At 50.9% G+C, this 19,037-nt stretch overlaps 1 protein-coding gene across 1 annotated transcript in view; it reads left to right on the top strand.

The window, feature by feature from the left end:
• The window catches only part of FAT2 (FAT atypical cadherin 2), a 59,448-nt gene extending 43,272 nt beyond the window's left edge, over nt 1–16,176 (top strand). Inside the window, exons 16-24 of the mRNA XM_037397910.1 lie at nt 85–222; nt 882–1,025; nt 1,734–1,931; nt 3,014–3,821; nt 4,587–4,732; nt 8,012–8,453; nt 11,001–11,154; nt 13,074–13,666; nt 14,502–16,176. Coding sequence (XP_037253807.1) covers nt 85–222; nt 882–1,025; nt 1,734–1,931; nt 3,014–3,821; nt 4,587–4,732; nt 8,012–8,453; nt 11,001–11,154; nt 13,074–13,666; nt 14,502–15,034 — 3,156 coding nt within the window. The 3' untranslated portion in view covers nt 15,035–16,176. The remainder of the gene's footprint in view (nt 1–84; nt 223–881; nt 1,026–1,733; nt 1,932–3,013; nt 3,822–4,586; nt 4,733–8,011; nt 8,454–11,000; nt 11,155–13,073; nt 13,667–14,501) is intronic.
• The last annotated feature ends 2,861 nt before the right edge of the window (nt 16,177–19,037 follow it).

Here is a 19,037-nt window from a genome sequence, read left to right as displayed (position 1 = left end):
TAAATGACAAGGAGGTGCTGCCCCCATTCCTCCATGGCAAGGCCTTTTCAGGCCAGGGGGTGTAGCTTTTTTTCCTCCTAACAGGTGTCAGCTGATGACTTGGATGGAGCAATGAACAATCAGATCACATACTCAATCGTGGGAGGGAACCCACTGGGACACTTCAGCATTCAACCTAAAAGTGGGCAACTCAGCATCGCCAAGCATCTGGACAGGGAGGAGGTGAGTTCAAGAAAATGGGAACAGTAAGGCTAAAATAGATGTGCCCCAAAAGGCTGAGGAAGCACAGTGTATTCAGTTACCTCCCGTTTTCTGACTGATCTACTCATAATACTGTAAGCAGAAGGCAAGTCTTTCATTCATTTTCTAGACTCATAGATACTGCTGTAGCAAGGCTGGGCTTTAGGGAAGGCAACATAGCCTTCAGTGGTCACAGCTACGGGCTTTGGTCTGCTCCACTGGTACAAGCTGGCTGGGTGAGAGTCAGTCCCAAACTGGAAACCAACAGGGTTGGATTGCTTCTCTGCATCAGAGCAGCACAGAAAACAGGCATGGGGAGGAGATGGAAAGGTCACCTGGACAATCTCTCGTTCATAAAACAGTAGCAGCTCAAACCACTATTGACAGATGTTTGCCCAGCTCTGTCTCATCCATCTTTGCCAAGCTGTTTCCCTTCTCTGCAGCTATTGTGAGGCTGATTTTCTTTAGCAATGTGCTTTGAGATTTGTGGATGGAGAGCTCTGGCCAAGGGCAAAGCTGCTTTTATCATGCAATGCATGGCCTCAAGCATTTCAACAAGCTGCAGCAGAGTACAGCATCAATGTGAAAAAGCCACTGTTCCTCCATTTCTCCCAAGTAATCATGCACTACGAATCCTCCAGATCCCCAGTTACTCCCTGACAGTTCGAGCCACAGACAACGGCCACCCTGCTCAGTTCAGTGACGTCGCTGTGCGTGTCCATGTGTCTGATGTCAATGACAACCCTCCTCGGTTCTTCCAGCTCAACTACAGCGTGGTGGTGCAGGTAAGCCAGGAGACAGTTTGTTCTCCCAGTCCATTGGGGGGTACTAAGGTACTCATGCATGGGCTGCTGTTGGAGCAGAAGGGTAAGACAGGATGAAGCATGCTGTTGCTTTGTGCTCATTGACAAAAAAGAACTGGTAGCATCTGCAAGGGGAGATATTCTGCCAACAGATGCCATTTTCTCTTTCAAATAGCTTCAGGCACCTCCTGTCCTTTCAGTACAGAGAGTGCAGAGCTTTTCATACTTTCCAAGCCTGACCTGCAGCCCCTTTCTTCCTTACAATCATCAATGTCTACACCACAACAGAAAAAGCAGACCCAAGCGCGTGGTCAAGCATCATCATGTCTGCTAGATGCAACCCAGTTGTCACTTGGACTCAAAACACCTATATACACTTGGAAAGAAATGCAGACAAAACATGCTTTCATCTGCTCTCGTGCTGGCATGACTCAAGGGGAAAGCAAGGGCATCAGCTCAACTGTCTGCACTTAGCTGCCACATATGTAATGTCATGAAAGGGAGTCCCTTGCCACCACTGGGTCTCTGCCTTTACCGGCAAGAGTCTCAAGCCTGCATGTACTAGAGATGCATACGGTGTACGGGATTTCTTTCCCTGTTCCTCATCTAGCAGCTCTAGGAGCACTGTGGGTTCCCCTGGGCCTTTTCTCTTTGCTTGCCTTTCTCCACTAGCATCTTTCCCCATTCCAGGAGAATGCTCCCGTGGGTACCAGCGTCCTGGAGCTGATTATGAGCGACAGAGACTCCCCAGAAAATGGACCGCCGTATTCATTCCAGATCACCCAGGGCAATGACGGGAAGGCTTTTGATGTCACACAGAATGGTCTGCTGGTGACATCATCCATCCTGAACAGAAGAATGAAAGAACAGTACCTATTACAAGTCCAGGTAGAGCCTGCCTTACTGTCCTGGTATCTGAATCCCTCAGCAACCTTAAGTAGCAACAAAATGATTGGGATGGCACAGCTGGGTGGAAACATCTCTGGATTTGGAGAAATCCAATTTTGCCACTTGGAGCCAGCTCCAGAGCTCATTTCTCCACACAGCCTGCCCACAAGAAGCAGGGGGTCAGCTTCTGCACTGCTAAAAATCAGATAATATCATGAGAAATACTGTCAGCAGTTTCCTTAGACGGATGTTTTTCCCAGCATCATTCTAGTGACTTCCAGTTTAAAGTGAGACCTAGATCTGGTCCTAAAACTTTCTGCAATTACCCTTGTCATTTAAGAGGTGGTTTAAGCTCCTCTTCAAAGAGGATTTCTGTTGTTGCAGAGTGAATTAATTATTTTTCAACATTATCAGTAAGGATAATTACAAATCCATTACAAACAAAAGGATAACAACATGTAAAACACATAATTCTTCAGTAATAGTAGGTGTTCTAAAAGCTAGGTACTATTATAAACTTCAACCACTAACGGCCTGAGATTAGGGAGAAACTTAACCTATAGCATGATTATTTGCATTTTTCTATTTTGAGGTTCCTTGACTCATGCTAGACAGACATTGTCAGAGGCAGGACATGGGCTTAAATAGTCCAGAAAGTGAGCAAGTATGTTGATGTGCATAACTGCTACGGATCTTTGCACCCTCAGTTACACGTGGAACCCCACGGACTGGCAGCATCTCTAAAGATGATTAATCCTCAGGAAATCAGAGCTGCTTAGGTGTGCCTCAGCTGCTGATGAGCACACAGAGAAATGAGCACAATCCCACTGCTAACAGAAGGTCTCAATCAGTCTCCATGCTGGAAGGCATGCTGTCATTTCCCTGGGGCCATCTCCAGGCAGAGGTCCAACTCTGCTGCCCAGTTTTTCCCACATCTTCTTCATTCCCAAGCTGCTGCCTGACAGCTTCCACCCATTGCTACCTGCAAGGCATTCTCCTTTGCAAGATCAGCCCATCCAGTCGGGTGAGACGGCAGTAAGGCAGCATGTGGCTATAACTCATCCTCCCGTTTTCCTTGACAGGTCTCTGACAGCGGTATCCCTCCCCTGTCCTCATCTGCATTTATAAACATCCAAGTGACTGAGCAGAGCCAGTATGCCCCCTCAGCCCTTCCCCTGGAAATATTCATCACCACCAACGAGAAAGCCTTCCGAGGAGGCGTTCTGGGCAAGATCCATGCCACGGATCGAGATCCCCATGACACACTGGTGTACACTTTGGTGGCAGAAGTGCCCCAGGAGGGGCTGTTCTCTGTTGGGGCTGCAGATGGGAAGATCATTGCTGGGGACAAGCTTCCTCATGGTCACTACCTTCTGAATGTGACAGTCAGTGATGGTACATTCACAGCCACCACCAGTGTCAATGTCCATGTGTGGTGCTTCACACAGGAGGCCTTGGACAAGGCGGTGGTGCTACACTTTCGCCACCTCTCCCCTGAGGAGTTTGTGGGGGACCATTGGCGCAACTTGCAGAGATTTCTGGGAAACATCCTTGTCACCCGGCGCCAAAACATCCACATGGCCAGCTTACAGCCTGCAGCTACCTCTGATGGAGTGGACCTGCTCCTGGCTGTTGGAGAGCCACATGGCTCCTTGTATGAGCCTCGGGTCCTCGCAAATAAGATCACTGTGTCAGCTGGGGAGATGGACCAGCTCGTTGGTCTCCGGATGAAGAAAGCAATCCATGTGCCATGTCATGGGTCAGATTGCGCCCACCGTGTCTGCAAGGAATCCATTCAGCTGGATCCGGGAATGATGTCTACTTACAGCACTGCCCGACTCAGTGTCCTCACCCCACGGCACAGCCTGGAGCAAATCTGTTCTTGCAATGGTGAGCAATCCTTCCTGGTCGTGTCCTACCCTATAAACCTGGGCAATATTTTGTTTTCCTTCAGTACACTCTAAAGCACCTGGACTTTCCATGGAATTAGGTTGCCCAGTAACCTACAAATCTGCCTGCAATTTCAAAGCCAAATCTAGATTCTTAGAGTCTGATTTTTTTTTCTTTTTTTTTAAATTTATCTCCAGTAGCATTTAACAGCAGCAACATCTATCTATCTCATTGGGAAAAGTCACTCATACTTAGCAGGTAATGAAGCTCAATGATCAGAATTTCGAGATCCGAGTTCCTCTGTTGATCCTAGACTCAGCAAAGCACAGAGTAAATGATAAATCTGAGGAAAGCCAAATAAACCGTATTTGTTATACTCACTCTAGAATACTTCAAGAAATAAATGGAGGGAGCAAGGGTCAGATTAACATCACTTGGGCAGGAATTGTAAGGGAATACCATAGAAGAATATAAAGACTTATTAAGGATGAGAAAATTCAAGGATGCTGTAGACCATATTGAGGGGACCTTCAAGGTGCTATAGGACAGAAATAGCCAGGCTGCTATTGCAGGACTGCTTTACAGTTGAGTACATAGAAGAAATACTGGGAGATGCAAATGAGAGCTGTGCAGTACATGAGTTGCCACAGATGGGACTTGTCCTGGACAGTTATGGTGTCAGGCTGGAGAAAGAGGCAAGGCTTGATACAGTCCATAGTCTCAAAGTGTAACGAAGATGAGAGCTTTTGCTCATTTGCCTTCCAGGAACAGCTGTAAGGTTTGGGGGCCACAGCTACGTTTGGTACCAGCACTCACACATCGGCTCCTGGCACATGCACTTTCGCCTGAAAACCCACCAGCTGCACGCTGTCATGTTCCATGCTAACGGGACTGACCATGCTACATTGGAGGTATGTATTGCAATGCACAGGGATTTCTTTAAAGCATAAAAAACCTTACTCTCTCGTGGAAGGGAATCACAGAAAGAAGCTGCAATAATATGTACCCTTAGTAATTCATCTAAGCTGTAAGACTTGAGAAGGCCAAATGAAAGCCAAGCACGGTTCGGCGATGGCTGCAACCACAACTAGTGAATATTTTTACATCTGTGAATGCACATACTAGTCTCTGGCATGAAAGCAGCATACACCCATATCATAGATCTACATCATCATCTTTCTGTACGGCTTGCTTCCCCATCCCTCTCTTATATCACACCTCTCAGGGAAAAGGATTTGCCAGGTAGAATTTTCCCCAGACCAGTCTTCTGAGAACAAACTTCCCCCAAGACCTCAGGAGTGGAGTCAGGCTCCCCTGAACAGACAAAACATTTGCCAGATCACATTATGGCTCCAAAACAGGGGAGGCAGCCATACTGAGCTAGAGGGTTGGGGTACCAGGGCAGAGATGAGGAGGGCACAGGACAGCTCTGAGATTGGTATCATCAGCCTTTACCTGCATCAAAGCGTATGCCAGTCAGGTCATGCATCTAATCACATGGACCTCAAATTAAAGACAAAATAGGAGTCTTAAATGCTATTTCTCAAACCTCTGCTCTTTTCAACCACTTTCTTCAGGTGGTTTCACTGTTTAAGACACTTGCAAAGCCAGGAACATTTCAGTCTGATCACTCTCCTCCCTCTGGTACAACACCGAATCTACCCAACATTCAAAGATCATCTCCCTCTTCACTTTGGCAACAGAAGGAAAGTAGCAGATGACTAAAGAATGGGGGGGTTGTATATTCCTCATCAATTAAATTCAGAGCAGTTGAAGACCAAGATCACAGGACATACTCGCCAACCTGCAGAGGTTTATCTCTGAGACTAATCACATTGAGATCTATACCCTGTAACCTACCTGGAAGTGTTCATCCCTGAATTCCCTCATCCCTTCTCATGGTTTCACAACCCCATCTTCCTATTTTGAAATACTTTTCTTTCCACTGTTGTAAAAGACCCACACAGACCGGGAGCTGCACAGCAGCCAACACCCAGAGACCTGCCCATAGTACATATTGCAAGCTCCAGCTGCCACAGCTATTGTTCCTTACGAGCAAGAGTAGAAAAATTTCATCTGTATGTCCTGTATCCATCTCCAAGAGTGACTTTAAGCTGCATTATAAAGGGATGATGAGAAAAACTTCGCAAGAAGGGTCCCCAGCTTTCTGCCCTGTCTCCAGGTAGTTCCTAGTTCAGCAGAAGGACTGCAGCACTCCAAAGGGCGCTCAGAGAGGATGAGGTGGCAGGAAGCTCTACTGAGCCAGGCCTAACACATGGAGAAAAAACTCATTATTGATGGAATTCAGTGTGCCCATGATCTCCAGTACCCAGGCATCTCCACAAGCTTTTCAACAGGAAACATTCATAAAGCCTCCACCATAAAGTTGCCTGCGATTCATTTCTTCCCTGACTCACTTATTAACAGTATCTCAGGGATCAAACCTTTTCCAGACCATCTGACCTGAAAAAAACTGAAGGAATCCCTCAAGATTTTAAGCTTTGTAGAATGCAGTACTCCGGGTATGAGCCAAAGCTTTGAAAGCACCAGAACCAAGGGTTTGTAGATTTGGTGAAGAGGATGAGTTCTCCCAAGGGCATGCATATAATCACCCTTCTAATCACTAAACTCTCCTGATGTTCAGAAATTGGTTGCAGCAAGAGGATGGCAAACCAGGCAAGCTGGGAAAGACTTGGCAGTCTGTCAGTTCTTGCTCCAGGGAATCGAGTTCTCAGCTGTCTCCCAGCCTCAGAAATGATAAGCCCAATCTACAGACCCATCTGAAGTGAAATCATGTTCCTCCAGATAAAGTGAAGTGACAAAGTGCTCTGGTGCACTTGCCAATTGTGCAAAGAGATTTACACACACATGCTGCCCTGAGGCCCTTCCATGGCATGTGCCAGCTGCATCCAGCACTTCCTTCCTCGGCAGCTGCTCTCTCCTCCCACTGGGATTTATTTATACCATGGGCTTCTCCAAGTTTACTCCTGTCCTGCTCTGCTTTGGACCCCTCCAGAGCAGCCCCATCATATTGTGTGTAGTTTCCTCTAGAGTTCAGTGTAGCCCATAATCACTCCTCTTCTAGCCTCTTCAAGCATCACCACTCCTCACTGGCTCTAATGCCCCCCATGGAGATCTCTTTTGCCTGGGATGAATTGCTTGATGTTATGTAGCAAGCTCTGCAGGATTTCCCTCAATGTTTTGGTCCATCTCTTTTCTCCTTCTCCATAGCCTCTTGGCTTCTGTAAGAGAGGGTTTTATGAACAAAGCACTGGGGAGAAAAAGGTGAAAGAGAGGTTTACCCTGACTTCACCCTGAAACCACACAGCTAACCCTTCCTATCTCCTTCCTCCATACAAGCATTGATGAGCCACATTATAGCAATTTCCGAAGTCCCAGTTTAATGCAGAAGACACTGGTGTGATTCACTTTCAGCAGCTCAATATCTTGTCTCCCTCCCATCTGCCACAGATCAAGGATTGGACCACAACACCTATCAGTAGCTTTGTCCCAGCTTTCCAGCGTGCTGGTTAGAAGCTGGGTACCACAGTAATTCCTTTTTCTGTCTCCCAAATCCTCCTTGCTTCCTCCTGAGAAAGCTGCCAGTGGTCCACCTCAATAAGGTCCTTCCAGCACTCTCACCATGCCAAAACGGCAACTGCTCCAACACCTTCCCCACCACTAACAAGACAGTGAGAATAGAATAAGGGCCACATGTCCCAGAACAAAAGTCCATTCATGACTGGTGATGAAGTCATGGATACCCTGAATACCAGGGCTCTGACTAGGCTCAGAAAGGCGAGAGAAGGGGCGAGCAAGCTGCAGGAGTATGATACATGGCTCTGCACCCTGTTATGCAGAAAGATGAGCTTCTCTTCCTGAACACAGGTCAAAGGTTGCAGGAAGGACCATGGGTGAAACTCTGCCAGAGAGATGAAAATGTTTTGCAAAGTAAAGGCGGTTGCACTCACTTAAACAGGCTTTAATTGATCCATGCATAGCTTAATAGGGGTGAAAGAGGTTGCCTGTGCCTAGCTGGTAATTCTTAGAGTCTGAAAGTTGGGATTCATCTTGACTCTCAATGCTTAGGCAAGGAGAGAGGGGAACAAGCAGCAGAAGTGTTGAAAGCCCCCATGAACAGCATCTACCTGTATCACAGCTAACCATGACTTGTGGGATGTGTTTTGCAGATGGCTAATGGAGTGCCTCAGCTTGGTTACAGCTGCCGGGGGAACTACACTGGGAACCTCTCCTCCTCACGCTTTGTGAGTGATGGTGAGTGGCACTCAGTCTTCCTGGAGGTGAAGAATACGTCTGTCCGCCTGCTCATTGATGGCCTGGGAAATGCCTCTCTCCAGCTGCCAGGGACCTGTAGTAACTCCCAGGGCAGGCGAGACCTGCTTTTTGGGGGCCTCCGACATCCGCTCCAGCCCCAGAGAGTCACGTGGGGGTTCAGGGGCTGCCTGGACGTGGTTGCAATCAACGGCAGAGAAGTGGTTCTCCTGCCCGGCAAAGGGCAATCAAAGGAAGTCATGGAGGAGGTGGGGATAAAGCAGTGTTGCTCCCCCACAGGCGCCTGCAGCAGCAACCCGTGCCTCAACAATGGGATGTGCTCCGAAACTCATGGAGGAGGTATGTGAACATCCTACACAGAGCAATAGGAGAGCAACAAGCTATTAATAAGAGAGGGGAGGGAAAGATGCAACCTCTTCATTCATCCCTATATGAGGGGCTACTCCAGAGGAGAATCAGAGGTCCCACCCCAAGCGACCTCAAGTGATAGCTGACTCAGTGCAGCAGCAGCTGGGGGTATGAGATCACCATCCTGGCTCTCACTGGTGGACCATGGCCCAGAGGGCAGAAAGGTGTTTCTAAGGAGTGTGCATGACTTAGGAGAGTGCAGCGTGTTGCCAAAAACTCAAATGCAAATGGAAATTCCACCCACCCCTCTGCATCCTCTTTGCTTAAGGAGCCATTAGCGAGGCTGGAATCAGGCAAGATGGGATCATGCAGCGATGGTATCTGGGCAGAAACAAGCCAAGATCTTAGTCTATTCCCACTGCAGTTGGTGACTCCCCAGGGCTATGGGAAGGTATATGGGAAAACTGTAAGCTCAAATCCAAGAGTCTCAGGTTAACACGGGGTGCACATGCCCAACAGAGCTTTGAAACCAGGCTCTGCCCAAGACAGTCTCACCACCACCCCATTCCTCCCATCAGAGCCTCTCCCCGAAGCAAGCTGTATCACAGGGACGGGGCTAGTTTTCAGCGGCCTCAGCAGGAGGAACATCCCAGTGATTCCACCCTTGTGTTACTGCCCTATACCCATGTCCTAGCTTCCAGCACAGCAGGGCTGCACCCCATAACACCTTGTCCCTGCGAGTCCAAGCCCTGCCTGCATGGGGGAGCCTTGTCTGTTCAGATAGACACTGTCCATGCTTTGGCCTTCCTTGGGGCAGAGGGGTGCCTTCCAGGCTTCTGCGTGGGGCAGAAGCTCCTCCTGCAGCTCTGTAGCTCTTTGGGGCCGTTGCCAAAACCCACACCCTGCCCAGCGAGCAAGCGAGGACAGAGGAGGGAGCACACCTCCTCCTGCCCTGCCTGCAGCCTCTGGGAACAAGATTCCCAGGCCTGTCGACTCAGCAGCTGCTTGGTTCAGATGAACTTGTTTGACACGAGGTGCATCTGTACCAAACAGTTAGGCTGGCTGGCACTCAGGCCTCAGCCTTACCCTTGAGACCCTCTGCATGGAAAACCCCTCTGGCTGGGCTGGAAGAGGCTCAAAACCCATGAGTTGAAAATTCATCTCTGCTCTAAGTCAAGGCATCCCCTGCTTGCTTTGCAGAGAGCGTACAATGGGAAGGGGAGGAGGAAAAATCACTCCCTCTTATCATCCAGCGCCCTTCCCTTAGTTTCCTTCCAAGGTGATCAATGTCTCCTGCAAATGGTCCAACTGCCCAGGAAAAAAGCCTGTGGGACCTGACCCTAGGCAGAAACATGCAGGACACTGCTGCAGGGAAGGGGTTGTTCAAGGGACATTTCGTTTGTGAGGTTATCCTGGCTGCCTGGCTTCCTTGAATGTTGTGGGCTCAGTCCTGGAGACCACTGACATGCAGCATGAGTTTATGCAAAGCTCTGCCCAGGGATCTCAGGCATGGGATTACATGCACAGGCAAAGACACGTCTGTGCAAGCGAGCCTGGGTAAGCCACGTGGCCGCGTGAGAACGCATCTGTGCAGAAAGGGTCAAAGCCAGACCAGCCACCACATCAACCACAGCGCTCAGGACCACAGGTGCAAACACATGTGAAACCCCGCATCCAGGAACACGTGTGTTTGGGCACACACAGCCCTACAGGCAACGTCCAGCACCTGCTGCACAAGTGTCAGCCTGTCTTGTTGTACAACCACTAACATGCATGTGGAAACAGGTCTGCATTTGTTCACGCCATGCTCTAAAGCAGGGATGTTTAGCTTGTGGACAAGTAGCAAAGACTTTTCAAGCATGCTGCAAGATGGAAACTCTGAACTTCCCGCATGGCACCACTACCTGAGTGACTAGCAGGAACTCAGCACAGCCAGGGACATTCCCATGCTCAGGGCTACACTAAAGAGCTGCCAAAGACGCAAACAGCAGCAGCCCCTCCAAGTGCCCAGCTATGCTGGATTTCTCTCTGGCTGCAAGCAGACACATCCTGTAGGCAAGAGAAACCCAACATGTTGAGACAGGCACTTCATACCGCGAGAACTCGCAGGACCAAGAACTTCGGAGAACAATAAGTTACAGAGGATTGCATTTAGCAGCGTCAGAAACTGTGAATCAGCCAGGCAGGCTCCCTTTCCTTTAACACGAATACGTCCCCCAGCTTCTCCTTGCAGTAAAGCTGTGTGCCGAATGCATCCCTGGCAGGAGAGGACAGGCTTGACTTGTTGCTTAAATAGTTCTCTAGTGCCGTTGCATTACCCTAGAGTGACCACCCAGCCTCCAGCAACTGCTCCAGGTCCTGTAACATACCCACCAGCTCCCCATGGATGGCTTGGGTACCCCACAGCGAGTACCTATGCTTAGGTAGCCAGGTTGACCCTTTATGGGTGCCATCAACACCAAGCACTCTTCCTCCCTGTTCTTGCTAGCTTTTCCATATGGATGCAGTCTCTGTATGGAACTCTTTCACCCTCTCCAGGTTACACCTGCATCTGCCCCGGGCTGTTTTCTGGTGAGCACTGTGAGCTAGGAGACAGTCCCTGCGAGTCCAAGCCTTGCCTGCATGGGGGAACCTGCACCCTCTCCGCCACCGGCTACTCCTGCCACTGCCCTGAATGGTACCTGGGCGAAAGGTAAGGTCTGGGAAGCCTTTGGCACAGGTGATCTCCCACAGTGGGCTGAAAATATGATCTCTACTAATGAGTGTTGCACACTTCTGGAGCTCACCACATCCAGACACTCTGGGATTAATGGCAAATTGCGTGTACCTGAGCACTGCAGCAGGGAGGTGTCTGAAGGCAGAGCTGAGCAGACCAGGATGCAGACAGCTCTGCCGTCATGTGCCCATTGCCCCTCTGTGCCCATCTCTTCCAAGCAGGAGGGAAAAGAAGAAAAATCCCCCCTCCTCACAGATGCTTTGAATGCCTGCAGATGCTGTGCTTGGTGCAGGTTCAAGACCTCTCCTAGCGAGGGACAGTCTCTCCCCACATGCTGCTCCTCCCTGCAGTGTGAGCTGAGCTTGGCTGTGATGGGGGACCCTGGCAGCAGGGTGCAGGCAGGGTGGACTGGGTGGCAGGAGGATGCCCTGAGGCTGAGGAGAAGCTGAGACACCCACCTGTGTGCTAAAGGGGCAGACGTTTTTGCCTAGGACCAGCTTTGCAGGACTCACCCAAGGGGAATTGCTTTACCAAGTCATAGCCATGATTCATCCAGTTCAAAGCTCAGCTCAGGAGAGTGGGCTACGCTGAAAAGTGGGTGCAGGATGCCATTCCCCCTCTTCTGTCCGCCAGCCTACAGATCCCCCTTATCACCAAGTGTCAGTGTTTGGCTTTGGCCCTGAACCCTACAGTTCATAGGCTTCAACTTCACTTCGAAGTTCTCACCATCAGTGTTACAGCTTGCATACATTTCCCGTATAGGAGGTGTCAGTGCACAGTTGCCAGGTATCAGCAGCTAGAGAATTAACCCAGGCCCAGAGGCTGCTCTGCCGCTCAGCACTACCTGCTGCAGCCACACACACCCCCTGAGCCCTCTGCCCTGCCTCCAGCCCAGCCTGGTGAGACATACCCAGCACAGGCTCGAACAGCATCACGTCCAAAGCTCGAACAGCATCATGTCCAGTTAGTCCTGCCTTAGCCACTTATCCAGGATGAACACTGGTCCTTTGAATCAACACAAAGGCAGAAATTTTTCATGCAGCTCTTGGAATAAAAGTATGTAACTGAGCATTAGGTGGCAGTGTAATATCTGAAATCACCAGTCATCCAGCCGGAGCCTGTGGGTGCACACATACTGAAACACTGACTAATAAACAAGAGGAGCCCAAACCTCAGGGAGTTTTTTCCATAACAAGGAAAAAAAAAAAAAAAAAAGGAAGGAAAGCCAAGAAAGCATTGTTTTATTCCCCCCAGCATGGGAACATAATTACTATTGGAAGGAAAGGTCCTCTGTACTGTTGGGGAATGTTTAGGTTGTGTGGAGTGGAACAGGACGGAGGATCAGAAATACAGTCTCAGTTCTTCAGATGCTCCATAAAATGCCAAAAAAGCCTCTCAAACAAGGACGCTCGTTACACCATTTCTCAGGCTAGATGTTCCCCAAATGTTTGCAGCAACCTGCAGACATCCACAGATCATCCTGAGACCCCACAGAGCCTGGAGGACACATGAGACTTCATGAGAGGTAAACACAGCTCAGAGTGACCCTGGGCTCCCCAGTTTAACAGGATGGGAGCATCTTTCCATGCAGGTTATCCCTAGAAACTCCAAATGTTCCTCTGAGACAAGAAGCCCCCATTTTAATCTGTTGTATATGTATATGTATAAAATTGGACCATCCTGTAAAACATGGTCTCCTAAAAAGCATCATTTTATACTCAAGGATCATGGTCCTCTGCCAGGAGAGGCAGGTAGCACGAATCTAGAAAGGCAGGGAGAGCAGACCAGCTTGGAGCATCTTTGGCTGGTGTAAGTCAGCGCCCTGAACAGGATGATGCAGTTTCAGCTGCATCCCCAGGCTGATGGTTGTTGCCTCCATCCTTTCTTCTCTACAGGTGCGAGAAGCTGGCTGAGGAGTGCCAAGACAACCCATGCCGAAATGCTGGGCGCTGTGTGAGCAACCAGGGCTCTGTCCATTGCATCTGCCCATCAGATTATCAGGGGGACTACTGCACACAGCCCATCATCACCCCTGCCATCGTGCCCACACAGTGGGCGGTGGGTCCTGAGGAGATCGCAGAGATCGTAGCCGGCGTGCTGGGGGTGGCCATCCTGGTTGTGGCCTTTGTGCTCATCCGCAAGCGCTACCGCCACCGGGCCAAAGCACACAAGCCTGTGGCCCGGGAGGACCCTGACCTGCTCTCCAAAAGCGAGTACTCCAAGAGCGTGGGTGTGGGAACCCAAGCCGTGCCACCCATTGAACTCAACATCCTCAGTGATGCAGCACACAACAACCTGGACCGGGCCACGCCAGAGCAGCGCAAACCCACCAGCACCCCTGAATTCGTCACCTTCAACTCAGCCAATGCCCCAAAGCACCGGGGCACCATTGTGTGCAGTGTGGCACCCAACCTGCCCCCCGCTGCACCCCCCTCCAACTCTGACAACGAGTCCTTCATCAAGTGCACCTGGGCCAGGGAGGAGATGGGTCAGTAGCCACAGCTTTTTCATGCTCTTACACATCCCTCTTCCCCTTGTGAAGCAGTCCTAAGGTTTGCAAACATGAGGGACCAACAGTGTTGGTTAAAGCCAGCCAAAGCACAGGTAAATGCTGCCCAAGCCCTGCTATAGGTCCTTTATTGGCTCTTCCCTCCCTGCTCACCAGTACATCCCATTTTCAGCTTTAACCTGCTTAGCCTTGTACACGATCAGCAGGGAAACCATCAACCATAGCGTGGATTCCCACACATCCTGGCACAAAAGACCCTATAAAAGAGAATAACAAAGCTAAGGGGAAAAAAATTAAGATCCTAAAAGTCAGTGTGAGTTTTAGTGGAGGTATTTGCATCAGTGCTCCTAGGCAGAGGGATCACACCCTCAGGGAAACACCTTGCATGGCTTTGGACAGCAAGGGTACTGCTTCCCTCCATGCAGGAGTTCCTCAAAGTACACTGTTAGAAGAGAGTTCACAAGAGTAACTACAGGCAAAGGGAGAGATCCAGTGGACTGCTTGCTCTGCCCCCATCCCTTCATGGTGCGAGCTTCTAGCATCCAAATGGTGTGATGAAGTGTGTCTTTTGGGTGCTAGAGTAGCAGGCGTCTGAAGGCTGGTGGGAACACTACCTCAGCACAGCCAGGGGACCCCTCAATTCCCAAACAACTCATTTCCCAGCAACTACAACTCTCCTGTCCCCATGTCTCCTCTCTTCCCTGGTCTGCCACATCTCCTGCAGGCTCAGAGTCTACAGAAGGAATCAGCGGGAGGGCAAGAGAGGGAAAACAACAGTTTGAGCTGCAGCTAACACTACTCTGTTTTATTTCAGTCTACCCAGCAGAAACAACCTACTGGCCCCCCCGGTACCTGTCATCAGATGTCCAGGAATATTCCCACTATGAGATCATTCAAGGTCCCCCTGCATCCTCCTCCCACCCTCCTCTCCCCCCACCACCCCCACCACCCGCAGACGCGGAGCCGGTCGCCCTTTACGGGGGCTTTCCCTTCCCGCTGGACCAGAGCAACAAGCGGGCCCCCATCCCACCCCGCTACAGCAACCAGAACCTGGAGGACTTCTTGCCACTTGGTCCCATGGACATGGGAGCCTCCCAGTGCCAGAATGAATATACGGCCATCAGCTACTACCCAGCCCAGCTGGTGCAGGGCGAGGGCGTCCCGTACCAGCCCGACCCTGGCTACAAGCGGGTGAGCATGCGCCTTAGCGTGGCCCAGCCCTCCTATGCAGACTGCGAGGTGGGCCACCAGCCCAGCATCCGAGCCCAGCCCCTTCCACCCCCCAACTACGAGGGCTCTGACATGGTGGAGAGTGACTACGGGAGCTGCGAGGAGGTGATGTTTTAATGGGGGGCTTGTTCTTGAAATGAGAAGCACATCTCCATGCAGAACAGTGTGCAGGAGGCTGGCACATGCCGCTGAAGGGAGGCTTACATGTGTGTGTCCCCAGCTTGCAGCATCTCCCCCTGCATGGCTGGGTTGTAATTTGGCTGGACCTTCCCCCCCGCTGCCCTCCATGGTGCTCCATGCTGCAAATGGAGGGGAAATGCTCCAGCCACTGCCAGGACACAGAGGATGCTCCTGGGATGCCAGTGACTAACCTGCCTCCTTGCCAAGGGGACTTCCTACGACACCACGCAGGACCACAGCATGCCACCTCCTCCCACCCCGGGCTCCCTGGCCACAGGGATGAGGAGGAGGAGGGCAGCAAGCAGGCATGGCAACAGTTGTGGTGGGAGAAGGTGTGAAAGGACTAGTGATGCACAGCCTGGGAGTGCCCCATGTGGGATAGCAGAGGTTCCCTGCCCCCAGCTCTGGCTCCAAGGGCTTGCATCAAGCCAGCAGTTTGCCCAGTGGAATGGATCAGCTGGTGTAAACCCTCTCCCATGTCTGCTCCCCATCACAGGGAGAGAGATGAGGGAATACAGCTGGTCCCATCAGCACATCTCTCACTTGGCCAATCAAAACTCAAAGGGGGAAAAACAAAACAAACAAACAAAAAAAGTCCATTTCTATAGAAAAAACAAGCAACAAGCTCAATCACACCGGGAACCACCCACAGACTCAAACCAGCACAGCCAGCAGCAAAGCAAGACCCCTGCCCAGTCGGGCTGCACTCACAGGAGTAAGGGAGACCTTGGCCCGAGGATGCGGGCCCAGACATGTCGTTGTGGCTGCTGCGGTCCCATGCTGAGTGCAGCGGTACGTGGTGCTGTCACTCAGCTGGGGCTCCCCAGCGTGGCCCAGAAAAACTGGGCAGCGCCACGTGATGGGGCACTGAGGCTACTGAGCGTGCGTTTGCCTGTATGTCCGTGTGCTTGGAAATGTATTGTTTCTTCGTGAGAGGTTTTCTTTGGTTGGTTGTTTGATGTAACTTTTTTGTCGATTTTTTTGGAAAGTATTAAAAGAGTTTGGATTTTTTTACTATTACGATCTTATTTGATAACTCAGGGATTCCCTTGTAAATAGGACATCCCTGCCTAGCTCCAGCCAAGGGCAGCCCAGGGAAGGGAATAACAACGTATTTTGGACACTAGCACCCCCAGACTCTTGAACCTTCAGAGAAGTACTAAGACAGCAAGTTCAACACACCTCTGAGGATCCTATAATGGCCAGAGGAAGGAGGCAGACCCATGGTAGCAAGGCACTGGGAAAACACAAGCCTACCCTATCTGTTAACTCAGGAGCAAAGGGGCTAAAAGAACCCAAATCCAAGCCCTGCCTTAATTCCAACCCCCAGCCAAACACACTTGGGGAAAACAGAAATTCATCTCATTCCTGAAAGTAAAGCCACAGCCCTTTAGGAGATCATTATCACCTGGTTAACCTGAACAACACACCTGACCCAAGCCTATCTGCAGAGGGGTCCCCAGAACACCCAGCACAGGCTCTGTGGGACACAGGAGCCAGCCCCAGCACCCGTAGACCCTGCCTGCAGCCCCACTCCCCTGGCCTGAGCATCATCGCCACTTGCCACTCCTCCAGCCTCCCCCCAGCCCCCCGAAGCGCTGCCCATTTTACCTCTCAAAGCTCTCGTGCACTTTGGCAATTATTTTTTTCGCCAAAAGCACCAGGCTTGTCACCGCTGTCACTCCCACACGCACGCCAGGCAGCCTCCTGTGGAAGGGCTTGACATCAACTGGAGAGCAGGATCCATCTCAGTTTCCGCAGCAACAGCTGATGACATCACCAAAGTTCAGCAACGCTTTCAGTGATGTCATTAGCTATCACCATGGAGATGGCAGAGGGAGGATGGCAAACTCATGCGGCCCCAGTTCACCTGTTTTTTTGTTGCTCCTAAGAGCAAAGACATGCAAAACATCCTGTTTGCTCATTCTCCCCAGACCAGAATAAAACAGCAGTCATTTCTTTAAATGCTTTTGTTGCATTTTTGCCGCAGCCGCACTAGGAACATACCAGGGTTGTGCCTCAGAGGTTCAGAAGGACCCCTCCATATAGCAGCACTCCCAGGCACCAGTGAAGGGGTATCTCCAAGCCTTAAATACTCACCACAGCTCCCAACATCATCAGTATTACACTTCCCACCAACTGCTCAGAAACCACTGTCCAGGCACTTATTGACCAAGCCTCAACCTTCTGGCTTTCTCTCGACTGCTGGGTGCCTTAGTGCTGAACTAGGGGAGGGCACACAAGAAAGGGCACAAACACAGTGAGGCTTGGGATGCCCAAATCGAGACACTTGGCTCAGACAATCAGCAGATGTGAAAAAAACCTGCTATTCATACCCCCTTCTGGGATCAAAATTAGGGAGGGAAGATTGCATTTAGGACACACAGAGATGTTCTCGCTGGACAGCCCAGATGCAAACTGGAACCAGCCCCACAGCCGGCTGGCTCAGCTCCTGAGTTACTCTGAGGTTTGCAAGGGAATACAGCCTCCTCCTTTGAGAGCCAGCTCTGTTCGGCAGAAATCAGTCCCTACCTGGATTAGGACTGATGTTTTAGGTTTTTGCTTTTGCTTTGCAAATCCCTCTCAACACCTTCATCCTGAAACAGCACAATCCCTGCACATCAATTTGAGCACAGCATTTCTAAACTTAGACATAGTGAGCTGTGTGGAGAAACACAGGGGAGATCCTGGGGTAGGTCTGAGAGTAAAAAAGCTGGTTTTGTAATTACAAGAGTTGCATCAGACTGGAGAAGGTTGGACAAGAGACCTCCCAAGGTCCCTGCCAGCCTCAATTACCCTACAACCCTAAAGAACTGTGTAGGCAGAGCACAGTGACATCTCTCCTAGCCCCAGGACCGGGGCTGCCCCTGGGCAGGAGCAGCACAAGCAGCACAAGAAGGGAAACCCACCAGCACAGCGCACAGCTCCAAACCCCCAGTCTGACCACACAACACTTATGCTACCCCAGCAGCTCAGGCTGCAAATCCTGTCACCAGCTCCATGTCCCAAACCACAGACTCACCCTGCTCCACACGACACCCCAGGGGTACCATAACATCCCACCTGCTGGCTCCAGGGTGGTCATCACACAGGAAGGCTGCAAAGGGAAGAGCAGGGGAACCTCCCTCTGCCCGAGCTGCCAGCTGCAGGACAAGCATCACCTGGCACAGCCAGACATCCCACCACAGCTGGGATTAATCCCAAATTAAAGCCAGGGGAGGAGCACTTGGCTGCACTCGTGCAGGTCCCCAACTCAGCTTTCCTCTGCTGGGATAGGCTTGTGCGCTTTGCAGTTCCCTGTAGCTATTTTTAATAAACTCTAAATGCAGACAGGTCTCCACAGCAGGCCCATCCCCCTGTATGCTGACGGGACATTGCAAAGAGTGGGTTGTTGTTCCCAGGCTTGCTGGGGGAACACCAAAGGAAAAGATGAGGTTCGTCTGCTCTGCCCCTGTCTTGTGCTCATAAACCCCAGGTTTGTGCCTTTGCTCTCCAGCAGTTTCAGCAGAGCAGGATGGCACGAGCCCTGGCACCAGTGGTATCACAGCAGGGACCCACCACTGCTGCAGGGTCTGGGCAGGTTTCCGAGGGGTGGCCAGGCTGTACCCCGCCAGCTCCCACCATTGCTTCAAGTGCCAGTTTCTCACCGACACGCACTTTTTTTCCCATAAGGTGAACCCAAATTGTTCTTCCCAGCATCAGAAGGAGCGCAAATAATAGAGATGATCCTTCCATTTAGACTTTTTAACTGCCTGGGGTCACCTTGGCTGGCAGCCGCAGCCACAGCACAGGGGAGGGCAAGGGCAATGGAGATAGAGATGATGCTTTGCTGACTGATACCTGGAAAGGGGCAGCCTCAGCAAAGCTCCTTCATGGAACTGGTGCAGCCCTGCAGCACTCAACCCTTGGAAGAAAGGATGGCTGTGGATCTGGCCATGGT

This window comes from Falco rusticolus, chromosome 8 (assembly GCF_015220075.1).
Source record: "Falco rusticolus isolate bFalRus1 chromosome 8, bFalRus1.pri, whole genome shotgun sequence".
NCBI lineage: Eukaryota > Metazoa > Chordata > Aves > Falconiformes > Falconidae > Falco > Falco rusticolus.
The sequence above is the reverse complement of the archived record's forward strand: the minus strand, read 5'-3'. Positions and strand labels throughout refer to the sequence as shown.